The sequence below is a fragment of the Ceratotherium simum genome, chromosome 24, assembly GCF_057802395.1.
Source record: "Ceratotherium simum simum isolate JZ-2026a chromosome 24, ASM5780239v1, whole genome shotgun sequence".
NCBI lineage: Eukaryota > Metazoa > Chordata > Mammalia > Perissodactyla > Rhinocerotidae > Ceratotherium > Ceratotherium simum.
In genome coordinates this window covers 35,191,145-35,210,454 of record NC_141923.1, presented here as the reverse complement: position 1 = coordinate 35,210,454, position 19,310 = coordinate 35,191,145, and the positions used below count along the sequence as shown (strand labels likewise).

General features: G+C 36.6%; 1 protein-coding gene across 4 annotated transcripts in view; it reads left to right on the top strand.

Annotated features, from left to right (window-relative positions):
• RAD51B (RAD51 paralog B) overlaps positions 1 to 19,310 on the top strand; it is a 579,835-nt gene that overhangs the window by 198 nt on the left and 560,327 nt on the right. For 2 of the 4 annotated variants that reach the window (XM_087448333.1, XM_087448337.1), the window contains exons 2-4: positions 2,863 to 2,972; positions 4,104 to 4,217; positions 8,267 to 8,383. In XM_087448333.1, the coding sequence (XP_087304459.1) occupies positions 2,889 to 2,972; positions 4,104 to 4,217; positions 8,267 to 8,383 (315 nt within the window). In that variant the 5' untranslated portion in view covers positions 2,863 to 2,888. Of the gene's footprint in view, positions 1 to 138; positions 1,013 to 2,862; positions 2,973 to 4,103; positions 4,218 to 8,266; positions 8,384 to 19,310 lie in introns of those variants that run through there. The other 2 variants (XM_087448336.1, XM_087448335.1) reach the window with 2 other exon arrangements.

Genomic DNA, 19,310 nt, shown 5'->3' with positions numbered 1-19,310 from the left:
GCCACGCCCACTTAGGCCGGTAGGGATCTCAACCAGAGCGCCGCCGCGGATCTGGGGGCTTCTGGCCTGCTTTTGTGGGGGATGCTTGGAAACTGCTCGTTGTTGGAAAAAGCTCTTTTTAGGGGGTTATGGGGTGATGTTTTCGCCTCTTAATGCTTACCCCCTCCTCCCCTTGCTAGGCAGGGGAGCCCGTAATTAGGGGAAGTTTAGGGTCTGCCCCACTTCAGGTGGTGTTCAAAGAGAGGTAGTTAATAGCCTGGAATCTGGAGTCAGATCCCTGCGTTCGAATGCGAACTCCACCATATGCTAGCTGTTAGACTTTGCGCAAGTGTTCCAACTCAATGCCTTAGTATTCTTAATCTGTAAAATGGGGTAAAACATCCGAAGCGCTTGGAACAGTGTCTGGCACGTAATAAGGGCTCAGTAAATATGAGCTCTTATTGTTACTTAACAGTTTTCATTGACCATCTAACATGAGGACTTTTCTTGTTGAGAGTATTCAATCTCCAGGGTTGAATATCTTCCCTTACCCCCTATATTTGGGCGCGCGCGCGTACACACACATGCGCGCACACACACAGACACACACAGAGCAGGAACTCAGTCTCAGGTGGGAGAAACAAACGTGCAAGCCGTGGTAATACGTTAATAAGATGATCGAGCAAATATGTACAAGATGTGATGAGAACGTTGGAGAGCAAGAGACTGAGTTGAGGGAAGGCTTTGTGGAGTAAAGTCATGGAGGCAGGATAGCGCGTGCATAACCTACGAATATACTGTTGTGGCTGGAGAGCAGGTCATGTGTGAGGTTGCAAATGATGTTTTGCTGAATGAATTGATAATGATCGTTAACCGTGAGCACTGTGTACCAGGCACCATCCAAATCCTTTAACCTTCACTACGTTCCTGTGAAGTAGATATGTGAATTACCTTTGTTTTTACAGGTGAGGAAACTAACACTGAGAGGCGAAGTAACTGCCAGGAAGGCCAGGATCTGTCTTTGCAAACCGATGTATGAATGAGAGGGAAGTGTGGGACCAATTTTTAAAGGGTCTTTATGGGATCCTAAGGAGTGTGGAATTTATCCTGTGGTCTAATGGTTTGATGGGCGGTTTTAAAGGATGTGAGTGACAGAATTGAGCAACGTTTTAGTAATCTGGCGGGATTGTGGCACTGACCTGACTTTTGCAGGCCAATTTGGTGCTTCTTCCTGTCTACATCCTTAGCACATTTAAATACTATGACACTACTTATTGCATGACTCTAATTATTTGTGTATACATTTCTTTTAATCTTTTGCTGTGAGTTCCCAAAGGGGAGGGAATAGGCTTAAATGATTCTTGTATCCCAGAGCTCAGCAGAGTGTGCACTTAAGTGACAGTGGAAGGAACAAATGAATGGATTTTTTTTGATGGGGCAGGGAGTGACCAGAGGCAGTATGCAACAGACCAGGCAAGTGATGGGAGTGGCCCAATAGGGCAGAGAGAGCAGAGTTGGTCATTGTTAAATTCCAGATAGTTTGGCGTTAACAGTTCTCCTTTTTGAATGAATTTATCTGTCTAAATGGTGTCATTACCTGGAACTACCTGATCTCTAAAGACACTAGGCAATGATAGAGCAAATGTCACTTGGTAAACTTTCTTTTGAGGAAACAGAAATCAATACTGACAAATCCTATTGAGAGAAGTGAGAGGGATGCATTTTGTGTTTGTGGGAGGTGTGTGTGTGTGTGAGAGAGAGAGAGCGTGTTTCAATTTGAGAGGATTTAGATGTTAAATAGAAATTTGGGCCACGGTATTGGAAACAAACAAATATGTACATTCTTAGTGTATATTTTTGTTCCAATGTTACTCCTTTTCTGATAATTATATTGCTTTATCCCCTGGGACAATGAAGAGTTCCTATTTCTGCTTATCCAGAGGATATTTTGCTACCCGAGTGAGTGGGATACACTGCCTCTCCTTTGCATGCATTAAAGGGACTCACAGTGATTCCGTTCTAACCCTCTGAAGGCAAACATTTCATGAGCCTCCTTTAGCCCTAGGGAGGTTCCACGAGTGAAATTTAATTGTATGTGGGAATGTGAGCAGCTAGTATAATAAAAAACAATTTCGATTTGTAAATAACACCTGGAATAATAAAATCTCATTTGATTCAGAGGTTTGTTCTGACTCATAGAAAAAAGGAGAGGTTAAATATGATTATGGACTTGTAGAGTATAATGGGTAAGAGGATAGGCTTCAGAGTCAGACTTGCTGGGTTCAGATTCTGAATCCACCATTTACTTTTCCTGGTGATACTGGAATAGCTAACCTTTCCAGGCTTTAGTTTCTCATATGTAAAAATGGGGCCAATAATCAACCTTCGGTATAGGGCTGTTGAGAAGATTAAATATGATAATTTATGTACAGCTTTGAAACTGTGCTGGTAACTGGTAGGTGCTCAATAAACTGATCGTTAGAGTGGAATGAAAGTAAATACTCATTAGGAGTGCTGTTTGGAAATATGCCTTGAAGGTTAATTAAACATCCAAATAAACTTTATAAATGCATTGAAAATCTTAAGATGCCATACAAATGTGAAGTGGTGTTATTATATTCATGTAGTAAGTATCAAAGAATTGTGTTGAAATGCACATTCTTATGTTGCCTTGGTTTTCTGTGTGCAAGTTTGACAAATAATTGTCTCTCCTATTTAAAACATTTAGGAAGATTCTATAGCCTTCCTTTATTTTATCAGTAATATTTTAAATACTATACACTTCATTTTGCATATGGAGAAGTTTGAAGACTTTTTAATTGGTAGAATGTTTTGGATAGCCCATCTACTATCACTTATGCTATTTTCTGATGTTTTTTCAAGGTTCTTTTTTTTCTGCATCTGGAGGCATGGGTAGCAAGAAACTGAGACGAGTGGGTTTATCACAAGAGCTGTGTGATCGTCTGAGCAGACATCATGTTGTTACCTGTCAGGTAAAATGTATTTAGTTTTTCTCAATGAGAAACTAAGTGCAAATTAATTTTAAATTAACTCTTTAATTTAACAAATTAAATTTAGCAAATTAACTCTTAAGTAAGCCTTAAGTAGCTAATAGTTGAATTTTGAAAGCTTAGATTTATTTAAAAAAAAAGATAAATGATGGTGCTTCTCCATAGGCTAATTTTAAATAACAAGCCACTTAGGTTGTATTTCCAAATGTGATTTCATTTATCCAAATACGGTGTTTTTGTATTTTGGAGGAGGAGAATGCTCATGGAATGAGGTGAAGTACACCTGTGCCGTTTATTTGGGATTCTAGAGAAGTTTTATCTGCTTAAAAGAAATTTTGTAGTTACATGAGAAATGTGACTGAAATGAGGAGGTGATATTCAAAATGGATAATTTCTCTTAAAAGCAAGAGGAATTAATAGTTAGGATCGTTTTCCTATTAATGGGTTGAGAGAAATGTATAGAGCAGATATTTTTTCAGTACAATAGGGAAGCAAATCCCTCTTAAGAGATTAAATAAGATTTAAGGTTTTATTTTAGGATTTAATCCTTAATAAGACAGACTTTCAGAGCATGCTGCAGTTTTTAAAAAATTGCTTTGTGTGCAATAACGATATCTTTGGTTCCTCTGTTATACAGTTAGTAAGCCTCACGTTCATACTTTGAAACGCTCCTAAAAGTATGAAATTTAACGTTTCATTCCATAGTCCATTTTATTCTCTCTCAATTATCAAATACTTCCTCTGAATGATCTCATAGTTTAGGAAGAAACTCATTTCAATCTGACACTTCCTGGGCATCTATTACTGCCCAAACTTTTTGAGGAGCGTGTGTAGTATATACACCTGGGTTGGATGCTGCTGCTAGGTGATGTCACATGGTGTGTCCTCTGGTATGTGCCAACTAAGTTGGTTAATTACAATGTAAGACTATCATCATGTCTTTTAGTTAAGGCATATTTAGGGGGAAAATACTATAAGGAACACATAAATCTTTGATCTGCGTTAAATTTCACTTTTTTCCGCACGTGAACAGTATAAATTGAAATTTTCTTTTTAATTCCAGTATCTTTATTGCACCTATATATTTAGAATAATCTCTTTATGTCTCTTTAGGACTTTTTATGTCTTTCCCCGCTGGAGCTTATGAAAATGACTGGCCTTAGTTATCGAGGTGTCCATGAACTTCTGTGTATGGTCAGCAGGGCCTGTGCCCCACAGATGCAAACGGTACATATATATTTTTTGATTTGATTATGATTTTTATTTTGAAATGATTCTTTATCTCATTTAAAATTTGTTTGGGAGGAGGCAAAAGCAAAAATAGAGATCAGTACATCAAAAATATCAACCCTCACATCATAATAGAGTTAGTTCTCTAATGAGAAGGTACATGAAAATTTTATGTAGCTTATAAGCTCATGGGAGACAGTTCCTAACTGTGGGAATTAGGGGGCAATAGGAAGTTTTTTCTCAGTAGCTGTTTTTAATGATGTTAGCTGTTGATAGTGATATTTCAAAAGGTTATCTTTCTCTTTTGTTGTTTGGGTAGGATTTGCGGACCTCATGGTTAAATTATAATATACTCTTAATATAATACTAACTTTTACCACCATCATTTACTCTACATCGTGAAGTACACATATTGGACTTGCTTATTAACTGAATAAATAATACTTAAAAATTTATCCTCACTCTTGAGAAGAGTTAAAGTCTTTTATAACAAGCCCTCATCAAGTTATACTCTTTTTCATACTTTCTGTCTCATGACTTTAGCTTTTCAAAATGTGGGTTATGTGCATGGTGGAAAAGATCTTGTTTTCCCAGAGTAAGAGTTGCCTAAAAGTCTGTTCAGTGCTTTGCAAATGTATTTATTTATGTGAACTGTAAATTGCTTACCTTACTATCTCATATTGAAGTTTGGTAACCATTATAGTATAGTAGGGTGTAATTCTATGAAGGAGGAAGGAAGGAATGTTAGAGTCATTTAATACTTCTGAAACAATGAACAGATAAAGTATTTTCTTTTGTTCAGATTTAGCTTGTGGTCTAAGGAAAATACCTTACAGGCAGAATAGTCAGAAGAATTAGAATCAGAGTTAGAGATGGGCATTGGTCTTAGCTTTTGCATTGATCTCTAGCTTTGAACAGCTCACTTTGTTTTATGGGAGAAGTTAGAGGGTTAAAATAGCATGCGATGATTCTGTGACGGGGTTCAAATTATTACTATTTTGAAGGTTGTAAAGCACCAAGAAAACCTTTTCATTTGACCATCTGTCATTCTACTTGGTCAATATCTATGGCATATTTCCATTTAGGTAATTAAATAAGAAAGTGTGGGCAGAAAATTCAACTTTAGTCTCCACTTCCATCACCACTTTCAATACCATTCCAAATGCCAATTCAAGAAGTCATCCTTCTCCTTTGTTGTATATTCACTCTTGTAGCATTCTTTAGCTTTGAGTCTTGCCCTCAACATTGGCTTAGCCTTAGTTCGTTCCTTCAAGCAAGACTTTTTTTTCATTTATTTGTTCATTTATTCAATCATTTATTCCTTTAACCAATATTTATTGAGTGCCAGCCATGTTTCAGGTACTTTGTCAGGTACTGGGGATATTGTAGTGAACAAGATTGATAAGGTTCCTGCCCTCATCTAGCTTACTGTCTAGTGGGAGAAGTCAGACATTAAACAAAGAATAACATAAATAACTAGTTAATTGTAGTGATAAGTCCTATGAAGGAAGAATACAATGAGCTTTGAAAGTTAATAACAGAGGACGTTACTTGAGAGGTCAGGAAGGGATCCCTCAAGGAAGTGACACTTAAGCTGAAACCTGAAGGATGAATAGGAGAGAGAGAGGCAGAGGGGTTGGGAAGGGAGGTGAGTGGGAAGAGTTCACAGGCAGTGGGAGGAATGAATGCAAAGGCTGGGTGAAGAGAAGGAGAACGGCGTTTGTATGGTAATGCAGCCAGGCTGGTGTGAATGGAACATAACATTGGGGAAGAGAGTGGCAAGAGATGAAGCTAGAGAAGTAAGCAGGAGTCAGGTCACTAGGGCCCACAGACTATGTTAAGGATTTTGGACTTTATTCTGAGAGCAATGAGAAATCATAAAAGGGTATAATCTAACATGTGTTTTTAAAAATTCAGTCTTGAATGTAGGAAAATGATTGAAAAGGATCAAAAAGATATTCATGAAGACTGGTTATGTATCTATTACTGTATTCCAGACAGGAAGTGATTGTGACATGGATTATCAGTGTGGTATTAATGCAGATGATGTAATGTCAATTAACATGAGAGATATTTAGGGGGTAGAATGAGTAGGATTTAGTGATTGTTTGGCTGTGGGTGCTGATGAGGGACAGGAAGGTGTCAGAGATGATGTCTTGATTTTTGCTTTGAGAAACTGGGTGGTAGCATTTCCTGAGATAAGAAATACTGGGAGAGGATCAGGTTTGAGGGAGGCGGGTCATGAATTCAGTTAGTACTTGTCTAATTGAAGGTGCTTGTGAAGCACTGAGTGGAAATGTGGAGAAGGCAGTTAAATACATGGACTGCAGCTTGACGCAGAGGGCTGCATTAGAAGTATGCATTTGGGAGTCATTGGTGTAAATATGATGGTCAAAGCCATGAGAATGGATGAGTCATTGCCTAGGAAGTATGTACAGGAAGAAGGTAAGTATTACCCAAGACAAGTCCTGAGTGAAGCCAACATTTAAAAACAGATTAGACAATGACGAGTCTGAGAAGAAACAACCACCAAAGTAGAAGAAAAACTGGTGGAGTGTCATATCACAATATTCCTCTTTGTTTCATTTATGTACATACTGTTACTTCTGAAGTCTTGTTCTGTTGGTTCATTTTATTATTTTTTTGAGTCACCAAATCTATTATTCTAGTAATGACACTTATAGTTGCAAAGGAAGTACTTTAATGTTAACAGATTGGGCTGCCTTTACATGTTTGATAAAGTGTCCCCACACCCACCCATGTTGCTTGATAGATTGTAGACAATATTCTGGTATTTCTAAATCAAATGCGAAGCATATGCCTTTTACTGTAGCTTTTCTAGCTATTTCATGTGCCTAAATATAGCCTTAAAAAAATCTGTGGTAATCCATGGTTTCACTGATCTAAGAATTCAATAGGTGAGATGAGACAAGAGTGGGCACATTTATGGCTCATAAATATTAATATGCTGGTCTTCCTACATCCTCACAAAGGCAGAGGACCCTTGGATTTGAGACATAGATTTATTAAATTGTAAACTTTAAGTAGGCAGAAACTATGTCTGTTTGGTTCACCACTGTATGCCCAGAGCTTATCATAGTTTATGGCATGCAGTAGGCACTCAATATTTGTTGAATGAATGAATTATTACGGTTCTGTGGTTTGACCTCAGTTTATTTGGGCAACTTAATAAAATAGTAGTAATTTTTAATGTTAGAGGTTGTAGAGAGGTAAGTGTTCTTATACGTTGCTAGTGGACGTGTAATCGTATTAATCAGAGCTGCAAAGAGCCTTTTTCCAAATCAGATTAACATTCACAGGTTCTAAGGATGTGATGTGGATTTCTTTTGGGGGGATCAGTCTACCACACCTACCTTCAAGCTATTCCTCGCAAACCAACCTCGGTTTGAAATGGTAACTTGATCACGTCGCTCCTCGCTGCTCTCAGCATAAAGTCCAAACTTCAACACGGCTCTTCAGGATTTGGTCCCTGCTTGTTTTCTCCGGCCTCATTGCTTGCCACACCACAAACACACTCCATCTTTCAACCATTCTAAAAAACTCTTTATTTTTTGTTAGCTTCCATTTCCTCTCTTGCTTCTTGACCTTTCTTTGTACATTCTGTCTCTTTGGCAGGAACATGCACATTTCCTTTGCCTGTCTAACAGCTGTTTCAGATTTTAGCTTAGATGTCCTGATCTTCCATGAAGCCTTCCTGAATCACAAAATGCAGATCAGGTACACTGTCTCTATGTCTCCGCTTTCCCTATCACGATCTCTCTTATTAACTGTATTGTAATTGCACAGTTTCTAGTCCTAATTTCATAGTCCCTGGTTGACTATAAGTACTGTGAGGTCAGGGGCTCTGTCTGTTATATCATATCCCCAAGTTCCTGACACAGAGTAAATATTTGTTGAACAAATAAATAATAGAGGAAAAAAAGATGGATTGGAGTTCTAGCTGCTAAAATTTGGAGGTTTAGAGTTGGTTTATGTTTTTGAATAGATATGAAGGTTGAAAAGAACTTAATCTTTTTCTTGTTCAGGCTTATGGGATAAAGACACAAAGGTCTGCTGCTCTGTCACCAGCATTCTTATCTACAACCCTTTCTGCTTTGGATGAAGCCCTGCATGGTGGTGTGGCTTGTGGATCTCTCACAGAGGTAAAGGAGAAACTCTCAAACCTTCTGCTGACCTATAACCTTCAGAGCCAGGGGAAAAAATTTAGTAAAAAACATAAATTATTTCATGAATATTAATCTACATTAAATGATAAGTACCTCAGGGGCATGGTTCTCCAGTCAGTACCTAGCACAGTTGTTTTGATGTACCCTATTCGTACAATACATCAAAAGGAAGATGTTCAAAAAAATCCTTGCTGATTGAAGTCTGCCTAGGTTGCTGTTTTCTTCCAACTAGAAAGTGATGAATATTTTGAAATAATGTGAAACAATTTGGAGGAATTCAAAAAGGATCACTACTTTAGTATATTAGGAAAGAAAATTTGGAATTTTATTAATGTGGGAAAATTATAGTATTAAACTGAAGTGAGCAATTTTTACTTCCTGCTGTAGATAAAATTTGGTTCTATGAAGTAATAGGTTGTTGTATTAGTTATATATCATTGCATAACAAATTACTCCAAAACTAAGTGGCTTAAAACAACAATAAACATTTATTTTGGTCTCTTTGGGAGTGGCTTAGCTCAGCAGTATTGGCAAGGGATGCGGTATCTGAAGGCTTGGGGGGACTGGAGGCTGTTTCCCAGGGGGCTCACTCACATGACTGGCAAGTTGGTACTGGTTGGTGGCAGGAGGTCACAGTTCCTCCCCAAACAGTTTCTCCACAGCCTGCTTGAGTCTCCTCATGACACAATGGCTGACTTCCCCCAGGGTGAGTGATCCAAAGGAAGGCGCAATGGAAGTGGCAGTGCCTTTGAAGATTTAGCTGCAGAAGGTGCACACCATTACTTCTGCCACATTCTCTTCATTAGAAGCCAGTCATTAAGTCTAGTCCACATTCAAGGAAAGAGAAATTAGACTCTACCCTTTGAAAGTGTCAAGAATTTGAGGACATGTTAAGGCCGCCACGGTTCCTTTCCTTGAAAACTGCATTGGTGTGCTTACTGGTCCTGATCTGGTGACTCGATAGACTACGTTTACCAATACGCTAGGGGTATTGATTTACCAATACACTAGAGTTCTAGGGGCATAGATACTTTAAGCTAACTTCTAAATAAGAGATTCTTACATTCTGATAGTTATAAATTTAACTGTAGATTTTTTTCCTTGTAATAGTATCTAAAACAGGTTATAGTACAGATGTATACATAGTATACATACTATGTATAGTATAGTATCTAAAACAGGTTTAGAGGGCCGGCCCCGTGGCTTAGCGGTTAAGTGCGCATGCTCCACTGCTGGCGGCCCGGGTTCGATCCCTGGCGCGCACCGACGCACCGCTTCTCCGGCCATGCTGAGGCCGCGTCCCACATACAGCAACTAGAAGGATGTGTAGCTATGACCTACAACTATCTGCTTAGGCTTTGGGGGGAAAAAATAAATAAATAAAATAATTAATAAATAAATAAATAAATAAAACAGGTTTAGATACTATACTATTTTAGATACTATACTTTCTTTTATTTCCTGTTTTCTTTTATTTCCTGTTTTAGATACTATACTTTCTTTTATTTCCTGTTTTCCAAGAAAGATTTAAAAATTTGTGTTGTGCTATGCCCAGTAGATGCCTATTAGATAGCTGGTAAATGAATGAATGAGTGAATTAATCTTAAAAAAAAGAAAAAAAAAAGAAAAAAAAGAACCTGCTGTTGCAGGGTACTGCCACCAGATGGTGCCAGAATCCTATTTTACATAATCTTTTTGTCATCTTGTTAGACTTTTGCTCAAATAGGTTTCTAACGATAGTGATCCACAGTTATAAACTTATTTAAATAGCAAAAAATTTGAACTTGAAGAAGATTAACCAACAACTACTTTTTGTTTTTTAAGTTTTAGAACAATTTTCAATATTTTTTCACTTAGCTTTTATCAATTCATTCTGAATCCAAGTGGTAGTTACAAGCCATTTAGGTGTTTTGTCATGATTTACTTGGCTGACTTAGAATATAAACACCCTGACTGCTTGTTAGTGGCAAGTTCTCTACTTTCTGTTCAGCTACAGGTAACCTCTTCAGTCTTTTTGGGATATTTCAGCTGAGTACAAGGAGTATTTCTGTTTACCTTTTATTAAAAAACAAAATTTTAGTGTATATTTTATGTATACAAGATTAAATATATGCTGCATATGTAAGTTATGAGCTCTTATGAGCCTATGACCCAATATAAGAACCAGAACAATGCCAAAACCACTGAAACCAACTGTGGGCTCCTCCCTAAGCCTATTTTTGCCCTTCTGTTGGGAGGTAACCTCCATCCTGAATTCCTATCATTCCTCTACTTTTTTTCCCGATAGTTGCCTAGACCTATAGTTTTCCTTTACCACCTATATACATAGGAAATATTACATTTTATTTAGTTTTGCTTATTTTTGAGTTCTATTAAATCATATCTGTGATTAAATCATATTGTATCTCTTCTATGAATTGCTTTTTTCACTTAATACTGTTTTCTAAGATTCATTCATGTTGTACATAGCAAGAATATAATTCACTTTCACTGCTGTATCATATTCCATTTTGAAAATATGCCACAATTTATTCATGCCTTCTCCTGTGAGTGAACGTTTGGGTTGTTTCCAGTTTGCTGCTAATATAAACAAATCCTGTGAAAACTATTGTACGTGTTTCCTGGATCACATGCACAGGAATTTCTCTAAGGCAGGGACTGGCAAACTCCTGCTCGTGGTCAAATCCAGTTCGCTGCCTATTTTTGTAAATAAAGTTTTATTGTATCACAGCTAAGCTCATTTGTTTACATTTTGTCTGTGGCTGTTTTCATGATACAAGGCCAAGTTGATTTAGTTGTGACAGAGACTTCATGATCTGCAAAGCCTAAAATGTTTACTGTCTGGCCCCTATCTAGGGTATCTACCTCGGAATAATTTGCTGGTTATAAAGTATGTGCATATGTAACTTTGCAGAATCAGGACAAATTGTTTTGCGGAGTGGTTGTGCCTGTTTATGTTCCTCTTGCTCCTTGTCATCTTGCCTTGGTATCAGACTTCTTAATTTCTCCCCATCCTTATGATCTTAATTTCTATTTCCCTGATTACTAATGAGCTTGACTATCTTTTCATAAATCATTTTGCTGTTTTAAAAAATAATTTATTAAAGTACAATTTAAATACTGTAAAATTCAACTATTGTAACTATAATTCAATTATATTAGTAAATTTGTAGTAAATGATCACCGCAATCCAGTTTTAGAACATTTCCATCATCCTAAAAAGTTTCCTCATGCCCATTTATAGTTAATCCCGCTCCCATTCTCAGCCCTAGGCATCCACTGATCTACTTCCTGTCTCTATAAATTTGCCTTTTCTAAACATTTCGTATAAATGGGATCATATGGTATGTAGTCTTTTGTGTTTGGTTTCTTTCACATAGCATGATGTGTTTGAGGTTCATGTTGTAGCATGTACTAGTAGTTTGCTCCTGTTGATTGTTGAAAGTATTCCCTTGTAGGGCTATGGCATATTTTATTTATCCACTCATCAGTTGATGGGTACTTGGATTATTTTCAGTTTTTGTCTATCAGGAATAATGCTGCTATGAACATTCATGGACATGTCTTTGTATGGATCTGGGTTTTTGTTTCTTTTGGGTAGATTCCTAGGAGTGGAATGGCTAGATCATATGATAGATATATGTCTAACTTTTTAAGAAACTCCCAGACTATTTTCCAAAGTGGCTGTACTATTTTACATTCTCACCAGGAATGCATGATGGTTCATTTCTCCAAGTCCTCACCAACACTTAGTATTGTTTATCCTTTTTTTTTTTTTTCCTGAGGAAGATTCACCCTGAGCTAACATCTGTTGCCAATCTTCCTCTTTTTGCTTGAGGAAGATTCACCCTGAGTTAACATCTGTGCCAATCTTCCTCTACTTTTTTTTTTTTTTGTGAGAGAGATTGGCCATGAGCTAACATCTGTTGCCAATCTTTCTCTTTTTGCTGAGGAAGATTGGCCCTGAGCTAACATGTGTGCCCATCTTCTTCCATGTGTATATGGGACACTGCCACAGCATGGCTTGACGAGCGGTGCGCAGGTCGGTGCCTGGGATCCAAACCTGAAAACTGCGGGCTGCCGAAGCTTAACCACTGTGCCACTGAGCCAGCCAGCCCCCAATCTACCTTTATTTTGTATGTGGGTCACTGCCACAGCATGGCTGCCAATGAGTGATGTAAGTCCGCTCCTGGTAACTGAACCCGGGCCACTGAAGCAGAGCGTGCTGAACTTAACCACTAAGCTGCAGGGCCAGCCCCTATTGTTTACCTTTTTGATTTTAGCTCTTGTAGTGGATGTGTAGTGGTTTTTCATTGTGTTTTTAATTTGCATATCCCTAGTGATTAATGATATTGAACACCTATTCATGTGTTTATTAGCCATTTATATATTTTCTTTAGTGAAATGTCTATTCAAACCTTTTGCCTGTTTTTAAATTGGTTGGTTGTTTTCTTGTTGTTGAGTTATAAGAGTTCTTTATATGTTCTGGATACAAGTCCTTTATTAGATATATGATTTGCAATTATTTTCTTCCAGTCTGGCTTGTTTCTTCATTTTCTTAATGGTAGCTTTTGAAGGGCAAAGTTTTTAATTTTGGTGTAGTCCAATTTGTCAATTTTTTTCTTTTATACATTATGCTTTTGATATCATCTCTAAGAACATTTTGGCCAAGGACAGAAAGATTTTTGCTATGTTTTTTTCCTAGAGTTTTATAGTTTTAGTTTTTATGCTTAGTCTATGATCCATTTTGAGTTCATTTTTGTGTGATTTATTTTGAGTTAATTGGTAGAATGAATTGTGGAATATCTCCTTTTTTTAATATTCTGTGATAGTTTGTATAAGATTAGAATTATTTGTTCCTTGAAAATTTGGTAGAACTTGCCTGAAAAATTGTCTGATCCTGGTATTTTCCTTGTGGGAAGATTTTAAAAAATCAAGTCAATTCCTTTAATGATTATAGGACTAGTCAGATTTTCTATTTCTTCTTGAGTAGTTTTGGTGAATGATATTTTTAAGGAATTTGTCAATTTTCTTTAAGTTTTCAAATTTATTGTCATAAAGTTATTCATTGTAGACTCCTTGCTTTTAAATCTGGTTTTATATATGTTTTTATCCCCTTTTCCATTCCTAATATTACTTACTTTGTCTTCTCTCGCTCTTTTTAAAAAATCTGGTCAACAGTTTGAGTATTTTATAGTCTTTTCAAAGAACTATACTTTTTGTTGTTGTTCTTTGCTGGTCCTCTCTATTTTTTCTTTGTCTTCTATTTCAGTGATTTCTGTTATTTTCTTATTATCTCCTATCAAATTTTATTTTTTCTGGGATCATTCTTTTTACCCCCCTAGCTTCTTAAATTGCACATTAATTTTCTATTAATCCATTAATTTTCAGTGTTTCTTGTTTCTATTCTAAGCTTATAAGGCTATGAATTTCCCTTGCTGCATTCTCTTTTGATATGAAATGTTTTCATTTTCTTTTAGTTCTAATGATATTTTAAAATTTTCATTGTGATTGCTTCTTTAACTCATCAGTTATTTGGAATTTTTGAGTATCTAAATTGTTTAATTAAAAATTTCTTTTAAACTTTAGATTGTTAACCTAATTGCATTTTGGTTAGAGAAGCTTGTGTGAAGAATGTCCTTGCTCTGAAATTTTCTGAGACTTGTTTTAAGGTTTAATATATGATCAACTTTTGTAAATGTTCCATGTGTGCTTGAGAAGAATGATCATTTTCTAATACTTGAGTAGTCTGCATATGACCATTAAATTAAGCTTATTTGAGTTGTTCAAGTCTTCTTTTTCTTTACTGATTTTTTTTCTCAGCCTGACCTAATACTAGTTCAGAGAGAGTTGTTAAAATAGTCCATTATATCGTTGAGTTGACAAATTTAGTTGTGGTTCTGTTATTTATTACTTTGTATATTTTGAGCCTATTTTATTATGTTTAAATTAACACATTGAGAATTGTCATGTATTCCCACAGAACTGAACCACGTACTATGGTTCTTCTATGTAGCACTTGTCACTGTGAACAGTTTTACTGTTTGTATGATTCTTTAATGTACGTCTTCCTCATTGGAGAATAAATTTCAAGTGGGCAGGCATTATGTCTTTTTCTTCTTTTTATTACATCCACAGTATTAGCAGATGTAGAAGGTACTTAATAAATACTAGTTGAATGAGTGGATCTGTTTTCATTTATTTACTTTTTAGCCCTTACATAGTGCTTGTTTACTGTAATGCTTTGGTTCCCACGGCCTCTCCTATACTCCACCCTTTGATCTTGCAATCAGCCATATTTGAGGAACTTCTAATGTTATTGCTATTCCAGGGTACAGTATTTATTTTCATTCGTATGCCGTTTGTTTTTTCAAATGATCAAATAGTACATTTAAGGAATATGATTTTTTTCGACTTGATTGATTGATTTTTTTTTTTTTTGGGAAATTTTTATTGTACATTATTGTTTATCAATCACCATATAAGTGCATCCCTCCACCCCTTATGCCCACCCCCCACCCTTGTAGCCCCTGGTAACCACCAAAGAGTTCTATCTGTCCGTGTGTTGGTTTATCTTCCACATATGAGTGAAATCGTGCACTGTTTGTCTTTCTCTTTCTGGCTTATTTCACTTAACATAATACCCTCCAGGTCCATCCATGTTGTTGCAAATGGGATGATTTTGTCTTTTTTTATGGCTGAGTCGTATTCCATGATATATATGTACCACATCTTCTTTATCCAGTCATCAGTCAAGGGACACTTGGGTTGCTTCCATGTCTTGCCTATAGTGAATAATGCTGCGATGAACATAGGGGTGCATAAGCCTCTTTGGATTGTTGATTTCAGGTGCATTGAGTAGATACCCAGTAGTGGGATAGCTGGATCATGAGATATTTCTATTTTTAATTTTTTGAGGAATCTCCATACTGTTTTCCATAGAGGCTGCACCAATTTGCATTCCCACCAGCAGTGGATTAGTGTTCCCATTTCTCCACAGCCTCTTCAGCATTTGTTGCTTTTTGTCTTGGTGATTATAGACATTCTAACGGATGTAAGATGGTATCTTAGTGTGGTTTTGATTTGCATTTCCCTGATGATTAGTGATGTTGAGCATCTTTTCATGTGCCTATTGGCCATCTGTATATCTTCTTTGGAGAAGTGTCTGTTCATTTCCTCTGCCCATTTTTTGATTGGGTTGTTTGTTTTTTTGTTATTCAGTCGTGTGAGTTCTTTATATATTATGGAGATTAATCCCTTGTCAGATATATGGTTTGCAAATATTTTTTCCCAGATGGTGGGTTCCCTATTCATTTTGATCCTGGTTTCATTTGCCTTGTAGAAGCTCTTTAATCTGATGAAGTCCCACTTGTTTATTTTTTCTTTTGTTTCCCTTGTCTGAGTAGACATGGAATTCAAAAAGATCCCTTTATAGCTGATGACGAGTAGTGTACTACCTATATTTTCCTCCAGGAGTTTTATAGTTTCAGGTCTCACCTTCAGGTCTTTGATCCATTTTGAGTTAATTTTTGTATATGGCAAAAGAAGATGGTCTCCTTTCATTCTTTTGCAAGTGGCTGTCCAGTTTTCCCAGCACCATTTATTGAAGAGACTTTCCTTTCTCCACCGTATGTCCTCAGCTCCTTTGTCAAAGATTAGCTGCCTGTAGATATGAGGTTTTATTTTGGGACTTTCCATTCTGTTCCATTGATTTGTGTGTCTGTTTTTGTACCAGTACCACGCTGTTTTAATTACTATCACTTTGTAGTATGTTTTGAATTCAGGGATTGTGGCGCCTCCAGCCTCTTTCTTCTTTTTCAGGATTGCTTTAGCTATATGGGGTCTTTTGTTGCCCCATATGAATGTTAGTATTCTTTGTTCTATGTCTGTGAAGAATGTCCTTGGGATTCTGATTGGGATTGCATTGAATCTGTAGATTGCTTTAGGTAGTATGGACATTTTAACTGTTTATTCTTCCAGTCCAAGTGCATGGAATATTTTTCCATTTCTTTATGTCATCATTGATTTCGCTCAATAATGTCTTAGAGTTTTTATTGTATAGGTCTTTCACTTCCCTTGGTTAAATTTACTCCTAGATATTTTATTCTTTTTGTTGCAATTGTAAGTGGGATTGTCTTCTTGAGTTCTCTTTCTGTTAGTTTGTTGTTGGTATATAGAAATGCAACTGATTTCTGTAAGTTGATTTTGTACCCTGCCACTTGGCTGTAGTTGTTGATTATTTCTAATAGTCTTCAATGGATTCTTTAGCGTTTTCTATATATAAGATCATGTCATCTGCAAACAGCAAGAGTTTCTCTTGTTCATTGCCTATTTGGATTCCTTTTACTCCTTTTTCTTGCCTAATTCCCCTGGCCAGAACCTCCAGTACAGTGTTGAATAAGAGTGGTGAGAGTGGGCACCCTTGCCTTGTCCCTGTTTTCAGAGGGATGGCTTTCAGTTTTTCCCCATTGAGTATGATGTTTGCTGTGGGTTTGTCATGTATGGCCTTTATTATGTTAAGGTACTTTCCTTCTATACCCATTTTGTTGAGAGTTTTTATCATCAATGAATATTGGATCTTGTCAAGTGCCTTCTCTGCATCTCTTGAGATGATCATATGGTTTTTATTCCTCGTTTTGTTAATGTGGTGTATCACATTGATTGATTTGCGAATGTTGAACCATCCCTGTGTCCCTGGTATAAATCCCACTTGATCATAGTGTATGATCTTTTTAATGTATTGCTGTATTCGGTTTGCCAATATTTTGTTGAGGATGTTTGCATCTATGTTCATCAGGGATATTGCTCTGTAGTTTTCCTTCTTAGTGTTGTCTTTGCCTGGCTTTGGTATCAGGGTGATGTTGGCCTCGTAGAATGTGTTGGAAAGTGTTCCATCTTCCTCTATTTTTTGGAATAGTTTGAGAAGGATAGGTATTAAGTCTTCTTTGAATGTTTGGTAAAATTCTCCAGAGAAGCCAACTGTTCCTGGACTTTTATTTTTTGGGAGGTTTTTGATTACTGTTTCAATCTCTTTACTTGTGATTGGTCTATTCAGGTTCTCTATTTCTTCTTGATTGAGTTTTGGGAGGTTGTATGAGTCTAGGAATTTATCCATTTCTTCTAGATTGTGCAATTTGTTGCATATAGTTTTTCATAGTATTCTCTTATAATCTTTTGTATTTCTGTGCTATATGTTGTAATTTCTCCTTTTTCATTTCTAATTTTATTTATTTTAGCCTTTTCTCTTTTTTTCTTGGTGAGTCTGGCTAAGGATTTGTCAATTTTGTTTATCTTCTCAAAGAACCAGTTCTTTGTTTCATTGATCCTTTCTGCTGTTTTTTTAATTTCAGTTTCATTTATTTCTGCTCTGATCTTTATTATTTCCCTCCTTCTGCTGACTTTAGGCTTTGTTGGTTCTTCTTTTTCTAATTCTGTTAGGCATAGTTTGAGGTTGCTTATTTGGGCTTTTCCTTGTTTGTTAAGGTGGGCCTGTATTGCTATGAGTTTCCCTCTCAGGACCACTTTTGCTGCATCCAATATGAGTTGGTATGGTGTATTTTCATTTTCATTTGTCTCCACATATGCTTTGATTTCTCCTTTAATTTCATCAGTGATCCATTGGTTGTTTAGTAGCATGTTGTTGAGTCTCCACAGCTTTGTCACTTTCCTGGTTTTTTCCTTGTAGTTGATTTCTAGCTTCATGGCATTATGGTCTGAAAAGATGCTTGTTATGATTTCAGTCTTCTTAAATTTATATAAGCATGCCTTGTTTCCCAACATATGGTCTATTCTTGAGAATGTTCCATGCAGACTTGAGAAGAATGTGTAATCTTCTGTGTTTGGATGGAGTGCTCTGTATATGTCTGTTAAGTCCATTTCATCTAGTTTTTTGTTTAGGTCCATTATTTCCTTATTTGTTTTCTGTCTGGATGATCTGTCAATTGATGAGAGTGGGGTTTTAAGATCCCCTACTATTATTGTGTTGTTGTTAATATCTCCTTTTAGGTTTGTTAATAGTTGCTTTATGTACCTTGGTGCTCCTGTATTGGGTGCATATATATTTAAAAGTGATATGTCTTCTTGGTGGAGTGTCCCTTTTATCGTAATATATTGCCCCTCTTTGTCTCTCATTACCTGTTTTATCTTGAAGTCATCTTTGTCTAAATATGGCAACACCTGCTTTCTTTTGTTTGCCATTAGCTTGGAGTATTCTCTTCCATCCTTTCACTCTGAGCCTGTGTTTGTCTTTAGAGCTGAGATGTGTTTTCTGGAGGCAGCATATTGTTGGGTCTTATTTTTTAATCCATCCCACCACTCTGTGTCTTTTGATTGGAGAGTTCAGTGCATTTACATTTAGGGTAATTATTGATATATGGGGGCTTGTTGTTGTTATTTTATTACTCTTTTTCCAGTTCTTTTGCATTTCTTTTGTTTCCCATCCCATGTGTTTTGGACTACCAATTCAGTTTGGTAGTTCTGTATGGGAGTTCTCTTAGTTTTCTCTTTCTTTATCATGTATGATTCTGTTCTGATCATTTGGTTAGTGGTTACCATGAAGTTTGTATAAAACATCTCGTGGATGTGATAGTCCATTTTTTGACGGCCTCTTATACCCTTAGACTAAGTCGATTCGATCCCTTTCCTCTTTCCCTTCTAAGTTATTGTTGTCACATCTTATTCCTTCTTGTGCTGTGAGTTCATGTTTAACATGATGAGGTTATATTAATGCTTGGTGCTTACATTCCCTTGATCTTTGGTTTTATAATTAAGTGTTTGCTAATCTATTTTGATAGAGGACTGTAATTTTTCTGGTTTTGTCAACCTATTTTCCTCCTTGTTCAAAACTTTGAATCACCTTTCTCTTTTTTTTCTCAGGGATGAGGGCCTTCTTGAGCACTTCTTG